This window comes from Suricata suricatta, chromosome 3, assembly GCF_006229205.1.
Source record: "Suricata suricatta isolate VVHF042 chromosome 3, meerkat_22Aug2017_6uvM2_HiC, whole genome shotgun sequence".
In the NCBI taxonomy this organism is placed as follows: domain Eukaryota; kingdom Metazoa; phylum Chordata; class Mammalia; order Carnivora; family Herpestidae; genus Suricata; species Suricata suricatta.
In genome coordinates this window covers 139,984,029-140,006,763 of record NC_043702.1, presented here as the reverse complement: position 1 = coordinate 140,006,763, position 22,735 = coordinate 139,984,029, and the positions used below count along the sequence as shown (strand labels likewise).

General features: G+C 47.9%; 2 protein-coding genes across 4 annotated transcripts in view; one reads left to right on the top strand and one right to left on the bottom strand.

Annotated features, from left to right (window-relative positions):
* The window catches only part of HHAT (hedgehog acyltransferase), a 283,727-nt gene extending 276,284 nt beyond the window's left edge, over positions 1–7,443 (top strand). Inside the window, exon 11 of the mRNA XM_029933113.1 lies at positions 5,680–7,443. Within this exon, the coding sequence (XP_029788973.1) occupies positions 5,680–5,771 (92 nt within the window). The 3' untranslated portion in view covers positions 5,772–7,443. The remainder of the gene's footprint in view (positions 1–5,679) is intronic.
* Positions 7,444–9,531: 2,088 nt separating this feature from the next.
* Positions 9,532–22,735, bottom strand: part of KCNH1 (potassium voltage-gated channel subfamily H member 1) — a 401,581-nt gene continuing 388,377 nt past the window's right edge. For all 3 annotated transcript variants that reach the window (XM_029935335.1, XM_029935336.1, XM_029935337.1), the window contains one exon: positions 9,532–15,307. In XM_029935335.1, the coding sequence (XP_029791195.1) occupies positions 14,456–15,307 (852 nt within the window). In that variant the 3' untranslated portion in view covers positions 9,532–14,455. The remainder of the gene's footprint in view (positions 15,308–22,735) is intronic.

Below are 22,735 nucleotides of genomic sequence, written 5' to 3'. Positions count from 1 at the left end.
GGGGGACTTAGCTGTAAATATGCTGAGTGCAGGGGACTTTGGCCTTACAGTGCTCTCTCAAGAAGGATCTTTTCCAGGGGCACCTGGGCGGCTCACTTGGTTAAGTGTCTGCCTTTGGCTCAGGTCATGATCTTATGGTCTGTGGGTTTGAGTCCTGCATTGGGCTCTTTGCTGAGAGCTCTGAGCCTGGAGCCTGTTTCAGATTCTCTCTCTGCCCCTCCCCTGCTCATGCTCTGCTTCTCTTGCTCTCAAAAAATAAATAAAACATTAAAAATAATTTTTAAAAATGAAGGATCTTTTCTTTTGATCAATATTGTACTTCCCATCAGGCTTTATGAGCCACATTAATGGTGTGTGTGTGTGTGTGTGTGTGTGTCGGTGTGTGTGTCTGTGTGTGTGTAAGTCTTTGTGTACATGCACAGGGTTGGGGATGTGGGGATGTAGGAGCTGATCAGACACTGTGGATTGGAAATCCTGGTGAGAAGGGAGAGCTTAGAAGGAGAACACAGAGTGGGGAAAGGCCAGGGGGAGTGAGGGCTGCAGGATGAGGTCCATGTTCATTGGGACAGGACAGAACCCTTGTTGACACCATCTGTTTTGTTACTGGACGACAAGCCTGGATGACTGCATCATAGCAGCCCTAGAACATTGCCAGAATGCCAGCCCATCCCGGTTTCTTATTCTGTGATCATCTGAGCCCTGATAAAGAGGAGGCTCTGCCCCAAGCAGCCCCCAATACTTGGATCACATCAGTGCTTGGTTAGCAGCCACCACAGTCAAATATCCTGTGCCTACAGGCACTGCACGGAGGGTGATGTTGATGTCTGATGTCTAGGTGAGAGCCAGGAACACAGCAAATTCTCATGAAATTCTGGGCGAATACTGGGGAGGGTGACTTGTTGAATCTGTCCTTTCCTTACCATCGCATATCTTACTCCTGAGGTCAGGAAAAGGTAAGAGGTCCTTGGCAGCCCTCCAGCGTACACTGGGGTTCCTGTTTGTAGGAACACTCATGTTAAAGGGCCAGCAAGCTATGTGTGTATAACAGCTTCATACACTATGCATATAGACTTCTCAGGGGTCCTGTAGTAATTCTTTGTATTTTTGAAATACTTTCTATTTTTTAATTTTTTCTTTTTTTTTTAGAGAGAGAGAGAGGGAGAGCATGAGTGAGCATGTGTGATCAGGGGAGGAGCAAAGAGAGAAGGAGAGAAAGAATCCCAAGCAGGCTCCACACTGTCAGCACAGATCCTGATGTGGGGCTTGATCCCACAAACCGTGAAATCATGACCTGAGCTAACATCAGGAGTCTGAAGCTTAACTAACTGAGCTACCCAGATGCCCCTAGAAACACTTTTCATTTATTTTTTATTTTTTATTTTTTTAATGTGTATTTATTTTGAAAGAGAGAGTGCAAGCAGGGGAGGGGCAGAGAGAGAATCCCAAGTAAGGTCCATAGAAACACTTTTTAAAAGCACTATTTTTTCACATTCCAAGATTGTTTTTATTTTTATTTTCTTTTATAGTTTATTGTCAAGTTGGTTTCCATATAGCACCCAGTGCTCATCCCAACAAGGGCCCACCTTCATCCCCATCACCTTTTTTCCCCTCTCTCCCACCCCATCACTCCTCAGTCTTCACTATTTAAGAGTTTCGTATGGTTTGCCTTCCTCCCCTTAACTATTTTTTCCCCTTCCCCTCCCCCATGGTCCCCTGTTAAGTTTCTCCCATTTCACTTAAGAGTGAGAACATATTGTATCTGTCCTTCTCTGCCTGACTTATTTCATGTAGCATGACACCCTTGAGGTCCATCCACATTGCTACGAATGGCCAGATTTCATTTTACCAGTTTACCTTCCCACCAACAGTGTAGGAGGGTGCCCATTTCTCCACATCCTCGCCAGCATCTATAGTCTCCTGATTTGTTCATTTTAGCCACTCTGACCTGCATGAGGTGGTATCTCAGTGTGGTTTTGATTTGTATTTCCCTGATGATGAGTGATGTTGAGCATCATTTCATGTGCCTATTGGCTATCTGGATGTCCTCTTTGGAAAAGTGTTCGTTCAGGTCTTCTGCCTATTTCTTCACTGGATTATTTGTTTTTCAGTGTGGAGTTTGGTAAGTTTTTTATAGATTTTGGATGTCCTTTATCCGATATGTTATTTGCAACTATCTTTTCCCATTCTGTAGGTTGCCTATTAGTTTTGTTGACTGTTTCCTTTGCCTTGCAGAAACTTTTTATCTTGATGAGGTCCACTAGTTCATTTTTTCTTTTGATTCCCTTGCCTTTGGGGATGTGTTGAGTAGGAAATTGCTGTGGCTGAAGTCAAGAAGGTTGTTTCCTGATTTCTTCTCTCCGGTTTTGATGGTTTCCTGTCCCACATTCAGGTCCTTTAGCCATTTTGAGTTTATTTTTGTGTATGGAAAGTGCTCTCGTTTCATTCTTCTACATGTTGCTGTCCAGTTCTCCCAGCACCACCTGTTAAAGAGGCTGTCTTTTTTCCATTGGATACTCTTTTCTGCTTTGTCAAAGATTAATTGGCCATACATTTGTGGGTCCAGTTCTGGGCTCTCTATTCTATTCCATTGATCCATGGGTCTGTTTTTGTGCCAATACCATACTGTTTTGATGACTATAGCTTTGTAGTAGAGGCTAATGACTGGGATTGTGATGCCTCCCATTTTGGTTTTCTTCTTCAATTTTACTTTGGCTATTGGGGGTCTTTGGTGGTTCTGTACAAATTTTAGAATTGTTTGTTCTAGCTTTGAGAAGAATGCTGGTACAATTTTGATTGGGATTGCATTAAATATATATATTTAAAAGCACTATTAAATCTGTGATCTCATTTTATTTCACGTGCTTTTGTTTATTTTTTACTTCCCATTGTGTAGATGGAGAGACTGAAGCCCTCCTAGGGTCTTGTAGTAAAGTCAGGATTACAAGTCTCCTAACTGCTGTCTGTCTGCCTCTACAAATGGTATAGTTAATGGTAAAGGGAATTTTCAAGGATCAACTGTGGTCCATACTGAACATGTGTATACCTCACTTCTGGGCAGTGTTAGGGCTGTTCCTCCTTATGGTTCTGTGTGCTGGCCAGAAGCTTTCACAGGGATGAGCCTTCACAACCATAGACCCAAGCACAGCTGTCCAATGTCCAGACCCAGCTTTGTGTAAGTAAAACATTCCCATTCTCCTACCTCCATAACGAGCCTCTGGGTTCTCTGTTTACCAAACACCTGCCAATGTGTCACCCTAAACACAGCTGAAGTCTGGGACTGCTTCCTGTGCCCAAAACCCCCTCCCTCATTTCTGCTCCCTGAGCCCATAAGGAGCAAATATCGACAGGACCCCTGGCATCTGTGGGCCACAGAGGTAAGAGATCAGAGGGCCTCCAGGCAGGATGGGTTCATTTTGAAGTTTGAGCTCTCCCGGGCTGAATAGTGCCCCCTAAGTTCATGTCCATTTAGAACCTCAGAATGCGACTTCATTTGGAAGTAGGCATTTTGCTGATGTAACTAGTTGAGTGTCTTGAGAAGAAATCATCCTGGATTTAGAGTGGGCTGTGAATCCAATGACTGGCTTCCTTATAAGAAGAGAGGACAAGAGGTACATAGGGGAGAAGGACATGTGAAAACAGAGACAGAGATTGAAGGTATGGTTCCAAAAGCGAATGTCTGAGGTCATTGGAAGATGGAAGACGTAAGGGAGCAGTCTCCCTTAGAACCTTTAGAGAGAGGTAGCCTGCAACATCTTGATTTCAGACTTTCAGCATCTAGAAGTAGGAAAGAATGAGTTTCTGTTGTTTGACGCCACTAAGTTTATGGTCACATATTCCAGCAGCCACAGGAAACAAACACACTGGCTGACTAGCGGACAGGAAGCAGGACTGTGGGGCTGGTCCTAGAGCCAGGCTCTTGTGAGTTCTCTGCTCCCCTCCTTCTCTCGCCTTGAGGGTCTAGGAGAATACTTGTGCCAAGCTAGTTTAAGGAGCATGTTGAAAACGAGTTCAGAGGAGGACCAGGGCTGGACTTCCTTGTTGTCACTCTACTCTTGGTGGAGAAAGACTCTGTGCCCTCTGTCCAGCATTACTGCTCCCTTTCCTTAGTGCCCACCATAGACCAGGCACCATGCAGGCCTTTACATCATTTCACACATTCTTTCTTTATGTCTTAGTCAACCTGGGCCACCATAACAAAATACCATGGACTGGGTGGCTTAAATGAGACTTTATTTCTCATAGTTCCAGAGACTGGGGAAGTCCAAGGTCATGTTGCCAGCTGATTTGGTTCCTGGAGAAGACCATCTTCTTGACTTCTAGATGGCTAACTTCTCACTGTGCAGAGAGTGTCTCTTTTTATAAGGGCACTAATCCCATCATGATGCCCTCACCCTCATGATCTGAACTCAACCCATTTACCTCCCAAAAGTCCCACCTCGAAATACACACTAGGGGCTAGGGCTTCAACATATGAATTGGCAGGGGGTGTGGGGACACAATCAGTCCATGGCATCTTATAAAGACTCTTAATAAAGTTGCTCTATCCTTTTAGTTTTACATTTGAGATTTATTAGGTTGCTCAAGGTCACACAGGTGGCAAGCAGCAGAGCCAAGATCAGAACTGATGTCTAATTTTACTTCATTTAACCACTATGCTATATTAATTGAACTTACATTAATAAGAATAGCAGCTGACTGTTGACATGGTAGGAAGAGAGCCTCCCGAGTGAGAGGACCATCGGGGGCTCCCCCTGCAGCCTTCCTACTTCTGTCCTTACCCTGCCTGCCCCTCCCTGTGCCGTAGCCACAATCCCGTGATCCCTGTTCCTGGGGTGGCCTGTGATACACTTCCAGCAGTCTCTCTGGCAGCTTATCTCTGTCCCTTTCCATTTGACAAACTCTTGCTCACCCTACATGGCCCAATTGAAGTGTGCTCTTTATACATCATTACCTAGCACACAGTACATGGCTCATAAATCCCAGTAGTGTGTGTGTCTCTTTCCTGAGCTGGAGTGGGGCCACCTATTTCAGCATCTGGTACCTTCCACAGTACCTCTAGATCTCTAGAGTTCCCAAGGAGTGTTTGAGTAAGTGAAACATGTAGAAGGCATGGAGATAATTAAGTAACGAATACTCAGCAGAAAGGGTTGTTAATTGAGAAGGAGGAGGGAGAGGAGGAGAAGAGGAGGAAAGAAAAGAACATCAGATATTCTAAGACAAATACTTATAGAAGGAACCACTAAAAGCTTTGAGTTTTGAAAGCAAATGTTTAATTTAGGCTCTCCCTTCTGTGTGCTTACAGATGGCACTCTATTCAATATAACGGCCAATCTATATTTTGAGATTTACTGTGGGTCTTGTGGACTTTTCTTACTTTTTGATTATTAACTATTTTAGTTTTCTAAATATGAATTCTTTAAAAGCTTGTCCTATTTATAAATTTGATTTCCATTTGAGATGATGCACTCTTCATTTTATGCTGACCCCAGTGGGAATGTAGGGTTCAAATTGTTGGTATTCCAGTTCGATCACACTTTATGGAAGGTGTATGTCTGAATATGTCAACCAAGGCCCATCCTGTTTCTTGGGCTGTCCCCCAAAGGGGGCCAGTTTGCACCTGTGGGAGGTTCCACTCCAGGCATTTCTAACTGTTCTTCCATCTCTGTCCTCCTCCTGCAGGCTGGCCATACGTGACACTCTCTGTCCTGGGATTCCTGTACTGCTACTCCCATGTGGGCATTGCCTGGTCCCAGACGTACTCGGTGGACTAAAGCTTCCTGGCCCATGCCAGCCCTTATCGCTGGCCTCTGAGGCAACTGGTGCTTCACCCTGACCTCGCACACTAAGATAACCTCCGAGGGACCAATGCTTGCTTGATCTGTTCATCTTTTGTTGATGTTACCTCACTCCAAGACTGGAAGCTGGAACTCTCATAGAAAACTGACAATCAGAGACAATCTAACTTGTCCTGTGGTTTCCCAGGGGTCAGTACCTAAGGAGACTTGTTATTTGAACACTATCCAGGTGATCGACATTTGGACACTTGTGCCCTATGTTGACAGAGAGGTATGAATATGGCAGTTCCTCTAGCAGTGAGTTAATCTTCATTTCCCAATATAGAAACAGAATTGAGAAACCAGGGGCTAGCGCGTCCACAGACCGGTGCTGTCGGGCAGGTGACAAAGGGGTAAGGATGGTTTCCTGTGATCTTTTCTGCCCCCAATGCAAGTGAGTTCCAGCAGCCACCCTCCTGCTCAGTGGTTGACACTCAGTAGTTTACACTGTTTTGTTTTGTTTCAAATAAAATGGAGCCTTTTCTATCACACTGATAATTTACATATAGAATCATTTTGAATTTTTTTTTGAGAAAAATGCCTAAAATATAAACACACATAACTCTTAATTATTCACTCTTTTGGAAAGTGCATGGCAGGTCATTGACCCAAGTAGTAGATAATTCTGAATAGTCTGTTTGGCTTTGGAGGGTTTTTTGTTTTTGTTTTGTTTGGAGGGAGCAGGCGCTGAGTGGTGAAGAAGCTTTGAGATTCCAGTCCATAGTGTACCTCATGATGGGCAAACTCAGTATATATCTCAAACACGTGAATTACATTGTTATTGAATGAAAGGTTCCCTTGGACCTGGTCTGGCTGCATATCTCATGTTTGCTATCTACTGTGGTCCTTGTGTCCTGGCTGTGGTTCTGACTCAGTGAGATACTCCTAGACTGCAGGACCGGCCATCTTGCTGACACCTTTTCTTCCTAGCCATTCTGCCTCGGAGAGCAGAGGTGGAGTGGATGGCTTGGAGTGGGCACACCCGTGTTGGCTCCTGCAAGGAACATACCCAGAGGGGCAGGTGGGCCGGTAGCAGTGGCCTCAGCAACTGACTTGGTAAACGAGAGGGAGGCCCAGGCAGGCGACTCCAAGGTACTGGGAAGGTTCAGAGGGGCTGGGGCTGGGAAGAGTGAGCACTCAAGTGATTATAGCACATCATGGACCAATACTAGTTCAGGAACTGTGGTCAGCCACAGGGATTTGGTCTGAAGTTCACATGGAATGAAAGGGTTGGCTAAGGAAAAACAGGAATGTGAAGATGATTGTAGGCAAGTGTCTAATGTACATGTATAAACAATACAAAGATTTTTGAACTCCTCAGAGACCATTTATGTAAAAACAAATAGGCTTATTCATTCATTCAACTGTATTGGAAGAATCAGTGAATATATTTGAAAGTAATAAGTCTGAATTTCTTTTAGGCTATCGCATGATTTAGAGTGGTTCTCAAGAATTAGTAAATTATTTGCGGCCTGATTAACCAACATGTGGATTTTCTAGAACCATTGTTTTCTTACTTTAACCTCTTGCTGTTCTCCAACTGTAGTATGAAAACAATTAATACGTGTCTCTTCACGCATGTGAAGTAAAATCTTGGAGTTGCTTTAAATGAGACTCTTAAAGTATTTCTGAGAAGACAGAGCGGTTCTGGCTGAGGAGCACGTGACATGTCACTTTCCACAGTCCTCAGCCCTGGGCAACTTCAGGCATGGGGCTGGAAAGCAGCCAGACGAGGTCCCAAGGTAACTTCTAGCCCCAGGATCCTCTGACCTCAGCCTAGCTCCAAGCAGGATTGCCAGGATGATCCCCCAAGGAAGCAAGCAAGACGTCTGAAGGGCAGCCAACTCGTGGCCACTTTGCCAAATTTGGGACCGTGCAGGAAGACTTAAGGTATTTTATTATTCCTTCAGATTAATTTTTTGAAGTGACAGGAGAAAACCTTTTGTTCTATTAAAGACTGCAAGTGTAGAAAGAAAATACATCATCTATTCAATTATATGATGATGTATATATTGGCAGGATAGTAATTTAGTGGATGGGTGTTCTCCTTAAAAAAATTGAGACTGCTCACTTGCTTATTTAAAATAATAATATAATTGTTGACTGAGTATAAGAAATTAATCATAATGAGTTTGCTTTCTAACAAATGTACCAGAATATATCCACACAATAGGACCAACTGTTGAGAAGCCAGATTATCTTGATGGTGCTGGCCTTTCTCAGTGGGCATTGAGAAATCTGAGGCCCTTCTTCAGGGAAGCTGTTTTATTTTATTTTATGTTTGTTATTTTGAGAGAGAGAGTGCAAGTGTGAGAGGGACAGAGAGAGAGAGAATCCCAAGCAGCCTCCACACTGCCAGAGTGGAGCCTGATGTGGGACTCGAACTCACTAAGCCATGAGATCATGACCTGAGCTGAAGTCAGATGCTTAACTGACTAAGCCACCCAGGTGCCCTGTTTTATTTTAAAACAAACCTAAAGGGATGCCTGGGAGGTTCAGTCACTTATGCTTCTGACTTCAGCTCAGGTCAGATCTCACGGTGCATCAGGCTCTGGGCTGACAGTGTGGAGCCTGCTTGGGATTCTCTCTCCCTCTCTCTCTGACCCTCCCCTGCTTGTGCTCTCTTAAAAATAAGGGAATAAACTTTAAAATAAAACAAAATCCCCCTTTATAAATAGTTGAAACCCCTGTGGCACGAGAATGTAGTATCTATTACTCTGTATTACTAGCCCTTTTGACTAATTATAAAAATCATATTCACAAAAAGATTTTTTTCACAATTGAGGATAAAGAACATAATGTTCAATGCTTTATTAGGTGAGACTTCTTTTTTTTAGGTGAGGTTTTTGAATGAACATCAAATCACTTGGAATTTTAAATCTGTCACCTTTAATGTTTATTATGCTTTTCTGTAATGTAATGAAATAACAGGTTGTAGGGAGGATGTCATTAAAAATGCTGTATTCATCCTGTGGCCCTATGAGATCAAGCAGAGGTCTGAATATGGCTTGCAGATCAGATTCCTCATCCTGAATTAAATTCTATTGTCTACAAAAAGAAAAGTGCCCTTTTTGAAATGTAGTCCAGTGGTATTAAACAAGAACTCAGGTGGACAGTATTGTGAAGAATCTTGCCATGAGCGGGAAGTAATAGCTATTAAATGCATAGCAGCACTGAGTGCTGGGAGAGAGGACTAGTTGGTTTAGGGACAAGCAGCCCTCCACCTTCCTGGCGTCCGAGACCATCAATGAATTAAAGCACAGACCACGACTCCCACTGTTGATATGGAAGCATTTCAAAAAGATCCAGTTACATTTTTTACAGTATATTTTAAAAGGCAGGGAAGCTTTCATAAGATTTAAAAGCTCACCTCTCCTTGGGAGATCACCTGCAGATAAGTGTTAAGTCAGTGCGTAATCCAAAGCTTTCCAGTGATGCCTGTACGCTTGCATAGCAGATACAGCTCTGTTTCTAGATCATAGGGCGAAACACCTTTACAACCATTCTCTCACTACGCGGTATGTAGACACACAGTCTTGCTGTCGCTAGAATTCTGAGTTCTCCCAAACCACACTTACAGGTGCGAGCCACATTAGGCTCTTGAAAAGGAACAGGAAGTACCAGCTTTGTTCTGGCATCTTAGATCAGAACACCCAGTTCAGTACCTTAAAATTATAGAAGAAAAAGAAAAAGCAAGTATATGTATAAAATAGTTTATTACCATAATAAATAAAATTAAACTTTTTTTTTTTTACAAATATCATTTGTGCTTGTTTAAAAATGTTGGGGAAGGAATATCATCCAGGGAGGGGCCCGCATGTTCATCTTCACATTCCCTGGCCGCACACATACAGTGGAGTTTCTGGCAGCATCCCCAGCTGACCATAAAGAGTCTCAGCTCATTCGCATGCCTCTCTATTCATGCTCATTCGGACAAAGAGGGAGATGCAAAGGAAAAAGAAAAACCAGGGAAGGATTTGGCAGGACTCAGTGGAAAGAGTGTCAATATAAGGAGAAGCCCCAGACTGACGAACTACTCAGGAGTAGACGTGTCCTTATGGCATTGGCGAAACATCCGATGTGGGCAGTCTCCAACTGATGCACAAATACAATGTCTGAATTTTAAGAGAATACATTCATTGGGGCGGGTGCATCTTAAGATCTTTCTCATGTTCATGTCCTGATACAAGATCCGTAAACTTCGCATTAAACAACTCCTAGATCTGTTGACCAACTCTGAAGTCACAAATAAAGAGTGACTCTAAGAAAAGGTCAATGGCGGGGCAGGGAGGGGACCCACCGAGCCCGGCACCTGTAGGGCTTTGAGTCCGTTCTAGAAGTTACAGAGTAAGTCTAATTTGCTCGCATGAGAATGAAGTTTCACTTGAAACTAATTTAAGCTGCACATTCACGTTGATTCTTTTGAACTGTGTATTGGAGGGAGTGGAAATCAACACTTCTCAACATGAATACCTTGGGTGAGAAGATGGTGCTTTCTTTGATGGCTGTGGTCGGTGCTGAGGGGACAGAGACCCCCCCCGCCACTGGAGAGCACAAGAGCTGGTGACGGTATCTGTATTGAAGCGAGCAAGAAGGCAGTACAACGATTTAGTGACAGAGGAGAGGCTACTCCGGGGTCTGAGTGTGCCCGCAGTGGGTTCCTCTTGAAGCAATGTGGGAGGCGGGAGGAGGAGGACGCGGGTGGCAGCAGCTCCATCGCAGCTGGAGTTCCAGTCAAAGGTCTTAAGGCTAAACATCTTTATTGCAAAACATGGTACAATCGACTCATCAAACTCACATCAGCAACTTGTGTCTCCACCAGGGCTCCTGAAGTTTTCCAGAGAGTGCGTGTGCCATTTGGTGGTCAATCCAACAAGGGGAGAGCAGGCTGTCCCTACACCGGGCACTCCTAAGGCATTCTTTTAGTCCCTACAGAGGCTTCGACAAAAATCCTGACGCTTGGCTTATTTCAGCTTCCACTGAAGGATTCGGAGGGGAAGCTTCGTGGATGGGGTGTGGTGGTGGAGTACATTTTTACTCTGAGCCATGCTAGCTCCACTTCTGAAAGAAGATTCTTTTCAGAAAAGGGCCTGATGTTTAGCCAGCAACAGCACACAGGACCTAGAGGGTGGAGGGTAGAACAGGCCCAGGAATTGGATAACAAGAAATGCGAACAACTTTGAAACCCTTGCACCCATGCTGGCGTAGCATCAGAGTGTTGGTGGTGTTGTTTTTAAGCCACTGGTTGCCTGCTACTGACTACAAACTTTCTGCACGCAGATGGACCCTGAGGTTGAGACTATGAAGAATGGTCTTGGACCAAGCCAGGAGGTCTAAGCATGAGAGAATGGGATGGATGGAGGTGCAGATATCAAAACTGTGCACTAGACCAGAGCTTCTCAACCAGAGGGCTGCCTCCCTCTCCTTCCTGGGGGGGCCCGGGCATCCTTGCTGGGGGAGCCCGTGCAGGTGCACTGGACAGCAGCCCTCAGTGCCGGAGTCCCATCGTCCACTGAGAACAAGCAGGCCATCCCATTGGCCGTCTTACTTCGTAGACTCAACCCTCACTCCCCCACCTCCATCAGTGGGGGGAGAGCAACTTCAACAAGCAGCCAAGTGCTAAGGCAAGACCTCTTGCTCCAGAACAGCCTGTCAGGACAGTCTCTGGTAAGCGGATCCACCCTACAAATAACATCTGAGGTAAGGAGTTTCAGTACAAGATCAAGTGACCGGCAAGTACTGGGCAATGGTGTAATACATTATGTCCCCTTCCCTCAAAAAGGAAAAAAAAACCCCAGGTAAATATCTCAACATAACTTCTAAAGTCTAAATGTTCAGTCCAACACCTAGTAATTTTGTGTTTCCCTAATTTCTCTTCAGTCACCAGATAGTGGAAGGTTCGGTCAGTATCTGAAACTTGTGGTCCTTGCTCAGGAAGCCAGAGCAGCATCCAGGCAAGAATAGGTAGTTGGCACGAAGCAGTCCATGGCCAAGTGCATGTCATAAATATGAAAGGAGAGGAGGTCTGGCTCATTTAAAAAAAAAATTTTTTTTTTCAGAGGAAACAAAGCAGGAGTCCTTGATATCCTTAGTGGAGAAGACTAAAAGCGTGTACAGGCCACACTGTGGGGATCTGTCACCACAGGCACACATGTGGGCCCTGCGGCCCTGAGGTGAGCACATTCCCACTGCAGGATCCAGGCTTTTCTGGTCATTAGCCCAATTCCCATCCTAGGAGCCAGTCCAGGAGTACATTCACAAAGCTTTATTTTCCCCCCCAAACAAGTCTGGCTTCCCAGCGTGGCACATCAGCCTCTTTGCCCCTCCGACCCAAATGGGGAGTCATTTCTTACTAAACACCTGGCCCCTCAGGCAGAGCTAGTGGGGGAGGGAAGGGCCCCTCGCCACTGGCCTGCAGGGTGCCAGACTGCAGCCTGTCACCTCGCCCACAGAGCTGGGCATGTGCTTCTGAAGCTGGAGGAGAGTCATCCAGGGCCCTTGTCCTGACTTAAAAGTAGTGGGTCCTAAACTTGAGAAGCAGGCTAATGAGCACATTTAAGGGACGGCAGACTAGAACATTCTGGGGACAGATGGGATTCCAGATATTCTGTAGCCTCTGGCCTAGTTGGCAGCTTCTCAAAGAGACTGAATGTCTCAGTGCTTTATCTGGAGTCACAAACAGTCAAGACCGGGCCTTGGGAAGTTACACTGCCTCCTCTACGTGTGCTGCTGTCTGGAGCTAAATCTAATAACGTTGCAGCTCAGGAAGCCAGCGGCCACCCCAGCAAGCCTCCCACGAGAAGCTGCGTAACTGTACAGGGATCCCTGGGGAAGGGCCTTCCCTTGACCTCCTGGACTCTGTTCCCCAGAGCCATCTATGCCAATGCTGGCAGCAAGGGGAGGACAGCCCCATTCTGCACAGACACCTGAGGACCCAGTCCTGAGACCTGTCATGGCCACCGAGCAGGACCAAAGGGGCGGAGGGGCAGGGAGGTAAGTGGTCCCAGACAGGAGGCCTTCCGAAATGATACCTTTGGTAGGGCCAGTCCCAGCCCAAAGGTCCCCTTCTGTACTGAGGGGATTACCGCAGGTTTCAGATTTGTGCAGCTAAGCCACGCCAAGCACGAGGGGTGAGGGTGCTGCAGTGTGACACATGCAGAAAGCCAGGGCCCTGGTGGGGTCCCGTGCTGTCACCAATAGTCCAGATCCTAACTCCCCTCTCTCCAAGCTAGGTCTTAGACCTAAACTTCCAACTCTGCTTGTCAACATTCAGGGCAGAACCACTGAGTGAGCTCTGCTCTGCCAGGGAGCGCCCTTTTTCCTTTCTCTGGTGCCACTGAAAGGAGCACACACATAACCTGACACGTGAATCTGACCCCAGGTGACTAGAAGGCCATGGAACATGCCCAAGCATCGTGGCATAGGGACCTGGATGGCCCACAGGTGGCTCCATGACCATCTCTGTCCATCACCTCACACAGACAGCTTGAGGACCTGCTGCATCATTCTGCTGCTCCTGAAGCAGGTAGGACCACAACCCTGCCGTCTTCACGGTTTTTCTTGAAGTCCTACTGACTTCAGTAAGAGAAAGAGAGGTTAATTTTAAAATAAGGCCAAGCATGGCTCCCAAGTGTCCTATAATGACCCCATGCAGTGGACAAAATACAAACTCCTGAGGGGCCATCAATCCTGTTGAGAATCATAATATAAAGAGAGGACTTGCTACAATCATTTTTCTGAGGTTGTATGTGTGTCTGCTTTGCTAATAAAGCAACTCTGGGCTCGTCACCCTTCCTGCCGGTGCCCCACACCCTGAGGAATGCCACAGGAATGCTTGGGAAGAGGCAAGGGGGCCCATGCACTGAGGCCAGTGGTATGGATCGGGGCCAGAGGTTCATCTGAGGCCTCTCCCATGTGAGCAGGTTGCCCACCACAGCCCAGAGGGTCTCTGCCTCCCGCAGGCCCCTTGCAGCTCTTACACTTGGGAAAGGAGACCCAAGGAAGTGCCCGGAGCACCTCACTGCTTTCCGGCCTTAGAAGCAGAAAGCCGCAAGGCCCTACCTTCCCTGGCCCTCATGCTCCCCTTGTCCTGAGCCTGTTACAAATGATGACGGGGGGCAAATATAAGGTGGTGACAGACATGGGCTGTACAAGGACAGGGAATGCTGGGAAATCCCTGTGCCTGCCACAGTCTTAGGGGTCTTGGCGAAGGAGCCCAGTCTAGTATATACAGAAGGGGTTCTCCGGTGCTCTCCCACCAACCCCCAAGTGGCTGCTGCTCTTTTCTGGTCGGTTGTCATCTTTTACAAATATCATGGCAGTAAAAAAAATTAAAAATGAAGGAAAATACCCTTTAGACAGCATATCCCCTCTTCCAAAATTGTGCAGACAATTGGAAAACAGCTGCCATCTAGCAAGGCGGTAGCACACGCCTCTTCCATATCAGTGACCAGAGACAGCGTGTGCCTAAGCAACTGGTCCCACTTTGATTTTCCATCAGGAAAAGCCTACTTTGGAAGTTGTTGGTCATGTAGGTGTGTGTGTGGTGGCGGTGGTGTCCAGGGCAGAGTCGTGGGGGTTGGGGGGGTTTGGTCTTTGACTTTTTTTTTTTTTTAGACCACTCAGCTTGCTCCAAAAATGTCTCTCTCTGATTCTGGGGACTGGGGCCTTGATATTTCAAACAGCTCCTGGGGAGACTGAGAGGATCTTCTGGAAGTTAATATCCTAAGGATCTCAGAGAGCTGTTTCTCAAGATTTGTCATTTTGGTGTTCAAGGCCTTGATGTCCTCCTTGAGCTCGTGCTTCACCTCCAGGACAGTGGCCTGCAGTGTCTGCTCGGGTATGGGGTAGAACGAATGCTTGACCTCGGCAAGGATGGGGCTCCGGTCCTGGGGGCTCCTGGCCTCGCCCACGTTGTCCAGACGCAGGTCGCTCTTGGTGATGCCGCTGTCACAGGAGTCCGTCTTCTTGAGGGTGGCCTCTCCGGATGCCTTGGTCCTGTCAGGGAGCGTCTCCATGGACTCGGCCTTGGCCACCTGGCTCCAGTCCTCGCCCTTGCCGCAGGCATCCCTGAAGCGGGCCCAGCCTTTGCGCCTTGCGCAGTCGCCGCCGGGTGCCCGGGGGCCCAGGCACTCGGCGCCAGGGGCGTGCAGCCGGCCGTGGTCCGACACTGCCGTGGACGCCGCCTGGAAGGCCACGGGCGTGGCGGGGCTCTCGCGCACGGTGACCACGCTGGCCTTCACCAGGCTGTGGTTGGCCGCGTGCTCGGGGATAGCACTGCCCTTCTCCACGTCTGGGTCATCCGGGTCGCGGCCGCCCCTCTCGGCCGCCAGCCGGGCCTCTTTCTGTTGTCGGAACCTCTGGAAGAGTCGCCGGACAGGGTGGTCCGGGGGCAGGATCAGGGGGGCCTCATTCTTGCGTTTCATGCGCTCTTCCTCCTCCCGTTTCACGTCGCTGATCTTCCGGAACACGATCTGGAGCGAGACAGAAGGACAGCACAGCTCAGCACGCAGCCTCAGGCCCCCCAAGGACTGCCGCTCCCAGAGGGCTGGCACCCCTCCAGCACCTCCCCGGCCTTGCTCAGGGACCTGCCCAAACCTGCCTTTTCCCAGACACTCGTTCCCAGCTTTCCCAGAGCAGCGAAGGGACTCCTGCTGTCATCCTCTTCAAGGGGCACAAACCTCAGCCTGTCCATCCCCACATGTCAGGAGGCTGGAGGTGCCAAATGACCTCCTCCCAGGAGACCATCCTAGTGCCTGAGCCGGGTCCCCCTTAACCTGCCCCTGCCTGCAGTCCAGGATCACCTGCTGAGCTTTACAGAAATCACTCTTCTGCCCCCATCTCACACCTGCTGCATTAGAACCTCCTGACAGGAGGCCCTTGAATCTTTAGCAAGCTTCCCAGGTGACTCTTCTGCATGAAAGTTTGAGCATCCCTGGCCTACACCACACTGCAGGGCAAGAAAGTTCAGATGAATCCCCAGGCAGGGCCACAGCTAAGACTGCCGTTGTCACCTGCAGATCTGGTGAAGTGAAATTCAGCCAGCCGTGAAAGCAAATGCAAGTCTCACGCGGAAGCCCTCCCTGTCCTCAGGCCGCTCACTCGGAAGCAGAGCCCGTGGCCTTGCACACAAGCTTGTTCTAACAACCATTTGGACAGTTCGTAAGGCACTTTAATGTCACTTCATGTATTCCTTACTGCAGCACTGTAAAGTCACTGGGACACATTCCCATTTTAGAGAAGAGGAAAACCAAGGTTTCAGGGTAGCTCACTGTCATAAAAAAGAGAAGTTTGCTGTAAGGAGACTTGCACCCAAGCCATCAAACCACAGACCCATTAAACGTCCAACAGGTAGGTACTGGGGATGACAACGTTTCATGCAGCGAATGGACAGTCAGCAAACCATCCATGAATATGGTTCTGAGCAGAGCAAGAGCCGTAATTATGGCTTTCCCCGGGGCCCACCTCTGATTATGGGCAAGCTGTGTCATTTCTGGCTTATATTGAGTGGGGTAGATGCACTCAGGGACACGCTTGACCCATCCCACATCTGAACTTGCAATAGGCTGTCTCTTCTGTACAAATCACGGGTCTGAGGACCAGTATTGAGATCACTGAGAAGCAGAGGCGAGGCCTGGGTAAGGGAGAGGCAGCTTTTCTGGCATCGCAACCTAGAAACCCCTGCATCCTGCGTGGGCAGCCTCAGACCAACCCAGAAGCTGCCCCGAGGACCTGCCAGAGGACGTGCAGGTCTTGGAGAGGCACACATGGTGGCATGCCAGGACCCCAGGGCTTGGGGTCAGAAAGAAATCTCAGCCCTGACCCCTAGCTGGGTGACCTCAAAAGATAAGATGCCTGCCTGAGTCTATTTCCTCCTTGAAAAGTGAGAAAAATCCCCACTATTCTGACCTTGCTGTAAAGCCAACACAAGATTGCTTATGTGAAAGCACAGGCCCACTATAGGTGCTTAATATAAACCTTCCTTCCCCCACCCTCCTAAGGCCTCTGCCTTTTTAACTTCTAGGCACAGATGGTACATAACTCACCCTCTCCTCCAGGAAGCCCCCCCTAGCCAGAGCTCTCTGAAGGGACTACTCATTAGGTTCTCAGTTCTGACCAACAAGATTGATTTTGCAGCTCCCATAAATACAGAGGAGTCCAACACACATTGAACTTCTAGATGCAATCAACAAATCGTTGGCTCAGACCTGTCATCTTATTTCTCCATCAAAGCTCCTGATGCCGAATGACTCTACACTTGCCACTGACTAACAGGTGGGTTGGGATGCGGCTGCTCCTCTTGCCACCTGGTTAAGACTTTACATTACTTGGGTCGCAGTGCATGACTTTCTGACCTGCACTGGGCAGTATTTCTCCCAGCCCTGCCCTGCCCAGTGGTGATTTAGCAACCCCGTCTCCCCTGGTTCCCTTCAGCCACACCCCATCTACTCCTATAGTCTAGCCTGCAGATCCAAGCCGTGGGTCTCAGGAAAACACCATGAAGAGAAATCCAACTAAAGGCACCACAGGGATGAGGAGACAATAAATAGAAGAAAAAAGGCCCTCCCTGCCCCTCCCCCTCTGAGGTACCGACTTCCACCTCCCTCCCCACTTCTGCCCTCTGTACTCTGTTCTGAGAATGGCCCCAGCTCTCCATTGGGCATCCAAATCCTCCTAACACCAAGACCCAGCTCAAATAGCACCTCCTCCAGAAAGCCTTTCCTGATATACCACGGAGGTCTAAGTTACCTCTGGCCTCCCAACACCAACCGCCTTTTCTGTGCTCAAACTTCTCTTCTGCCTCAACTCCTCTCTGGCCTGTGTCCACCTGCGGCAGCCCTGCCATCTGTTCTGTCCCCCAGGCACATCCCTTCTTACAAAGGGGAAGAGGGAAGACAGGAATAAGGAAGGTAGGTGGGCAGAGAAGGGGGAACGAGAAAAGAGTGAGGAAGAGAGAAAGGATGAATAAATGAGAATGCACATGTTCCCAGGAGTTGGTGGCCTGAGCTGACCACTTGGCTCCTGCCCTTTGTCCTGCAGGACATCTGATTCGTAACGGGGTCGTCCTGTTTTTACCTGAGATGGAGTGGGGCTCTGTCCCTTGTAAGCACCCCTTCCCAAACACGATATCAGTTATTGACACCTGTGTCTCTGAAAGCTCCCAGAACAGTATTTGGCATGTCCCACTGTACATTCTACTTTATTATCTACCCTAAGAAAACACAGATTGTCTGTTTTGTCCACTATTTGCAGCACTTAGAAAATGCCTGGTACCTGGACAGACCTCAATAAATAATGTATGGAATAAGTGAATGAATAAAAGAGACATATAAGCTGATAAGTCAACGAGAGTATGTCTTCTGCCTGGAAAGATGAGTGACAGATGTCATGATGATATAAAGGAAAGGACTGGCTTGGAACACACATGGTCCTCTCAGCAACTCTCCCAACATCAAAGGTTAAGGCAGCTCTTGAACGTGAAATGAGATATTCTAAGACTAAAGAAAAGGAAGCTTCTTCGGATATTGAGGGGGCCACGTAAAACGGATTCCAAGAGGTTGTACAGTGAAGTACGTCGGTAGGCTCACAAAGGTATTTGTGAGGGGCGGGGTATCCTCTGCTCTTCCACCAGGTGCCCCGTGAATCTGGGACTGGGGGATGGGTGCCCGGCCCAGGCAACACTGTAGCCACCTCAGTGGGGGCAGCTCGGCACTCCCCGGCCTGGGGCTCTCCATAGGAGACAGGGATGTCTGGCTCTGTGCTGACTCTTCTGAAGCCTCTTGGCTCATCCCTGAGTGTCACCCTAGTGCTGCCGTGATTCCTCCTGGGCGCTGGCGGCAGCCCCACCTGAACACCACTGGCCCATACGATGGGCAGATGAACCAAGACAGAGTTTCCTTCCCTGCAATAATGTCTGAGCCCTCCTTTGAGGATCAGTGAGTAAAACCAGAAACGCCCTAGGGGGACACAGAGCTGATATGGTCTGACAGCTGTGCTGAGCTGGCGGTCTGGGGTTCTGCTTACTAACTTCACCCACGTTTTTGGAGAAGCTGGTCTTAGAGTCTTTATCCCAGAGGCAGCCATGATCATTCATTTGCCAAGTATTTCATATCCGAATGGGCAGGGTGGCCACGTGACTCGCAGTGATGTCTGTGCTGCCAGCACCAGGCACTCTAGGAATGAGAGGCAAAACCACAAGACCCCAAACTCAGGGTGCAGTCTGCTCTGACCAGGCACTGAACAGGCCCAAGGACAAGTCTATCCAGCTTTTCCAAAGTGTTCCATGAGGTTTTAACAGGGATCTTGAGGGAGAATAAATTCCAAAATAAAATAAATTTGAACCACACTACAATAGTAATTTGGTTGCCTCACTGCAGAACTTGTCAGAGCTTTAACATTTTAATGTGTCTTTTATGAATGTCTAAGAAGTGCATGTGGCACTTCTGAAACCCTTTCCCCTAGACTCCCTCTTTTGAAGGAGTACTGTTCCCTAGGAAACCCCTCTGGAAAACACTGAAATCCACCCCCAGGTGGGGGGATGGATGCCCTTTGTATTTGTGCATCGCCTTGAGGGATGGGAAGGCCATTCCCTATGCCAAGTTCCAGTCAAATGGAGCCTCCTATCTCTAACCCTACTGCTGAGCCTGAGCGCAGGGTTCCTGGTGTTCATCACCCCCTAGTGGACAAAGCTGCATGATCAAATCTCCTGCCTCCTACCCCTCAGTTACCCTATATACTCCATCCTTACTGAGTAATCTCAGGTTCTGAAAAAGCTCTGCATAAAGCTCCATTTAATCTCATCTCCTGCCCCATCCCTTCAACCTGACTCTTACATGAGCTTCGGGATGAGTTTAGGAGTCATGTACTCCAACGAGCTTCTCTGACTCTCCCCACCCCTGGCTCAAAGGACCATCAAAACCCTAGAGGAGAAAGCAGGAAACAGCCTCCTTGACTTAACCGCAAAAATTTCCTACTCGACACATCCGCAAAGGCAAGGGAATCAAGAGCAAAAATGAACTATTGGGACCTCATCAAGATAAAAAGCTTCTGCACTGCAAAGGAAACAATCAAGAAAACTAATAGGCAACTGACAGAATGGGAAAAGATAGTTGCAAATGACAAGGAACTCACCAAACTCCACACCCGAAAAATGAATAATCCAGTGAAGAAATGGGCAGAAGACATAAACAGACACTTCTCCAAAGAGCACACCCAGATAGCCAACAGATGCATGAAATGATGCTCAACGTCACTCATCAGGGAAATACAAATCAAAACCGCACTGAGATACCACCTCATGCTGGTCAGAGTGGCTAAAATGAACAAATCAAGAGATTATAGATGCTGGTGAGGGTGTGGAGAGACAGACACCCTCCTACACTGTTGGTGGGAATGTAAACTGGTGCAGCTTCTCTGGAAATCAGTGTGGAGGTTCCTCAAAAAACTATTGATAGAACTCCCCTATGACCCACCAATAGCACTGCTAGGGATTTACCCAAGGGATACAGAAGTGCCGATGCATAGGAGCACATGTACCCCAATGTTCATAGCAGCACTTTCGACAATAGCCACATCATGGAAAGAGCCTAAATGTCCATCACCTGATGAATGGATCAAGAAGATGTGGTTTATATATACAATGGAATACTATATGGCAATGAGAAGAATGAAATCTGGCCATTCGTGGAAACGTGGGTGGACCTTGAGGGTGTCATGCTAAGCAAAATAAGTCAGGCAGAGAAGGACAGATGTGTTTTTACTCATAGGTCTAATGGGAGAAACCTAACAGAAGACCATGGGGAGGGGAAGGGGGGGAAAAGAAGGAGGAGACTCTTGAATACTGAAAACAAACTGAAGGCTGAAGGGGGAGGGAGAAAGGAGGAGGAGGGTACCTGTGGGGAAGAGCACTAGGTGTTATATGGAAACCAACTTGACAATACACTATAAATTAAAAAAAAAACAACCTTCCTATTGGTAGCAAACAGGGGGCAGCCACACAGACCTCTGTCACAGATCACTGCAACCATTGTGAAAAGAAGCATTTTGCTTGTTCATCTTTTCCTTTGGGGGAAGCTCTCTGAAGGCAGGCACAATGCTTTATTCAGTTTTTTTTTTTCATCTTCAGTATCATGCCTAACATGTATAGTCCTTAACCACCAATGAATCCCTGAACATGTCAGTGAATAAATTATGGCCCTTTCCCTGTTTGTCAGCCTATGCAAGGGTGAAAGAAATGACGTGTATGCAACCCAACACACACACACACACACACACACACACACACACACACACACACACACCTGTTTCTGATATTCATGGTCCAATGGAGAGAAAGAAATTACAAGTGGATGTGTCTATGCACAACCGATACGCTTCAGAACTATATGTTCACACAGAGTGAACTGATGGGCCCTGATTTACAATATTTCGACTTTACGATGGTGCTAAAGGGATATACATTCATTAGAAACAGTAGTTGGAATTCTGCATCTGGCTCTTTTCTGGGACTAGCTCTATGTGGTACGATGCTCTCTCGTGATGCTGGGCAGGTGGCAGGGAGCCGTGGCTCCCTGTCAGCCACGCGATCATGGGAGTAGACAACCGACACACTTATGACCCTTCTGTACCCACACAGCCAGGCTGCTTTTCCCTTTCAGCAGTACTCCATAAATTATGTGAGATTTTCAACACTTTGTTCTAAAACAGGTTTTGTGCTAGATGGAGGTCACACAGCTAGGTAAAAACAGAACTTCAGGGGCCGGCTGATGCTCTTGCTTGCCGTCACCTTTCTTCACACTGGTGACTGGTAGACGGGGCAACAGGGGTCAGTCTGGAGACATGGTTACCAGGGACTCTAATTGCTCACCAGAAAGTCCACGGTCTGGGGACGGGCTGGCATGGGTCCAGTCACCAATGACGGGTAAGTCTGGATCCCTCCTGGCCAGCCAGAGTCCTGTCGGCTCATAGGGGCATATATTTCCTTTGCCTGACGTATCAGGTACGGGTGGTCCCCAGAGTGCTGAGCAGCTCCTGACTCACTGCAGCTGGGGAGACAGAGGATGCCCCAGGGCAGGATGACCACAGTGCCTCACTCAACTATCTCTGCATCCCTCTGGGGGCTCACCAAGCAACACCCTTGGGCCCGGGAGGCCTTTCATAAGCAGTTGTTGAGCTGAACTGAATTGACATCCAGTCGTCAAGTGGCAGGGCTTTCTCAGCAGCTATCTCAGATTTGTCTGAAAAAGCAATCCCCCTGGAATCTGAGGTGAGTCAGGGTGATCGACACTCTTCTGGGCTCCATTCAGGAAAGGTCCACCGTTTCAAGCCGAAGGCTTTTCTAAGCCCCAGACCAGGCACGGGGGGGCAGGAGTCCCCTCAGGGTTGCGGAGCAAGAACAAGAAGGTCCCAACCACACAAGTAGGTGAAAGACAGGACGGGGAGGGGAATGGACCAACTGGAGCCCTGATGGCATAGAGGAGGAGGGAAGGGGACACGAGGGGGGCCCAGTTGCTTGAAAGAGCTCAGATTGGAAGAGTATGTACATGATGTCAATTCTCAGTGGTTTGCATAAATGAACAGAGACTGAGCATGAATCATAGAAAACCACAGATAAACCAAAAGGAACTTATTTTGGTTTCTATTGGATTTAGACACATGCTCCCAATCCTAAACATGTACAAGCAGTAGAAAGAGCACAGGCTTTGAGGAGTCCCAACCTGGCCACTGACCAGCTGTATGATGTTGGGTAAGTCAGTTCCTCCCTCCTCTGGACCAGATCAACATTGCAAATCTGGCTGTCCTTCAAACCTCCAGGAGAGGCTGTATCTACTGAGTGAGGATTTCCCACAGCACCACCAGAAACCAGCATCTGCAAAAGCTCCAGGTGATTCTGACACAGGCAG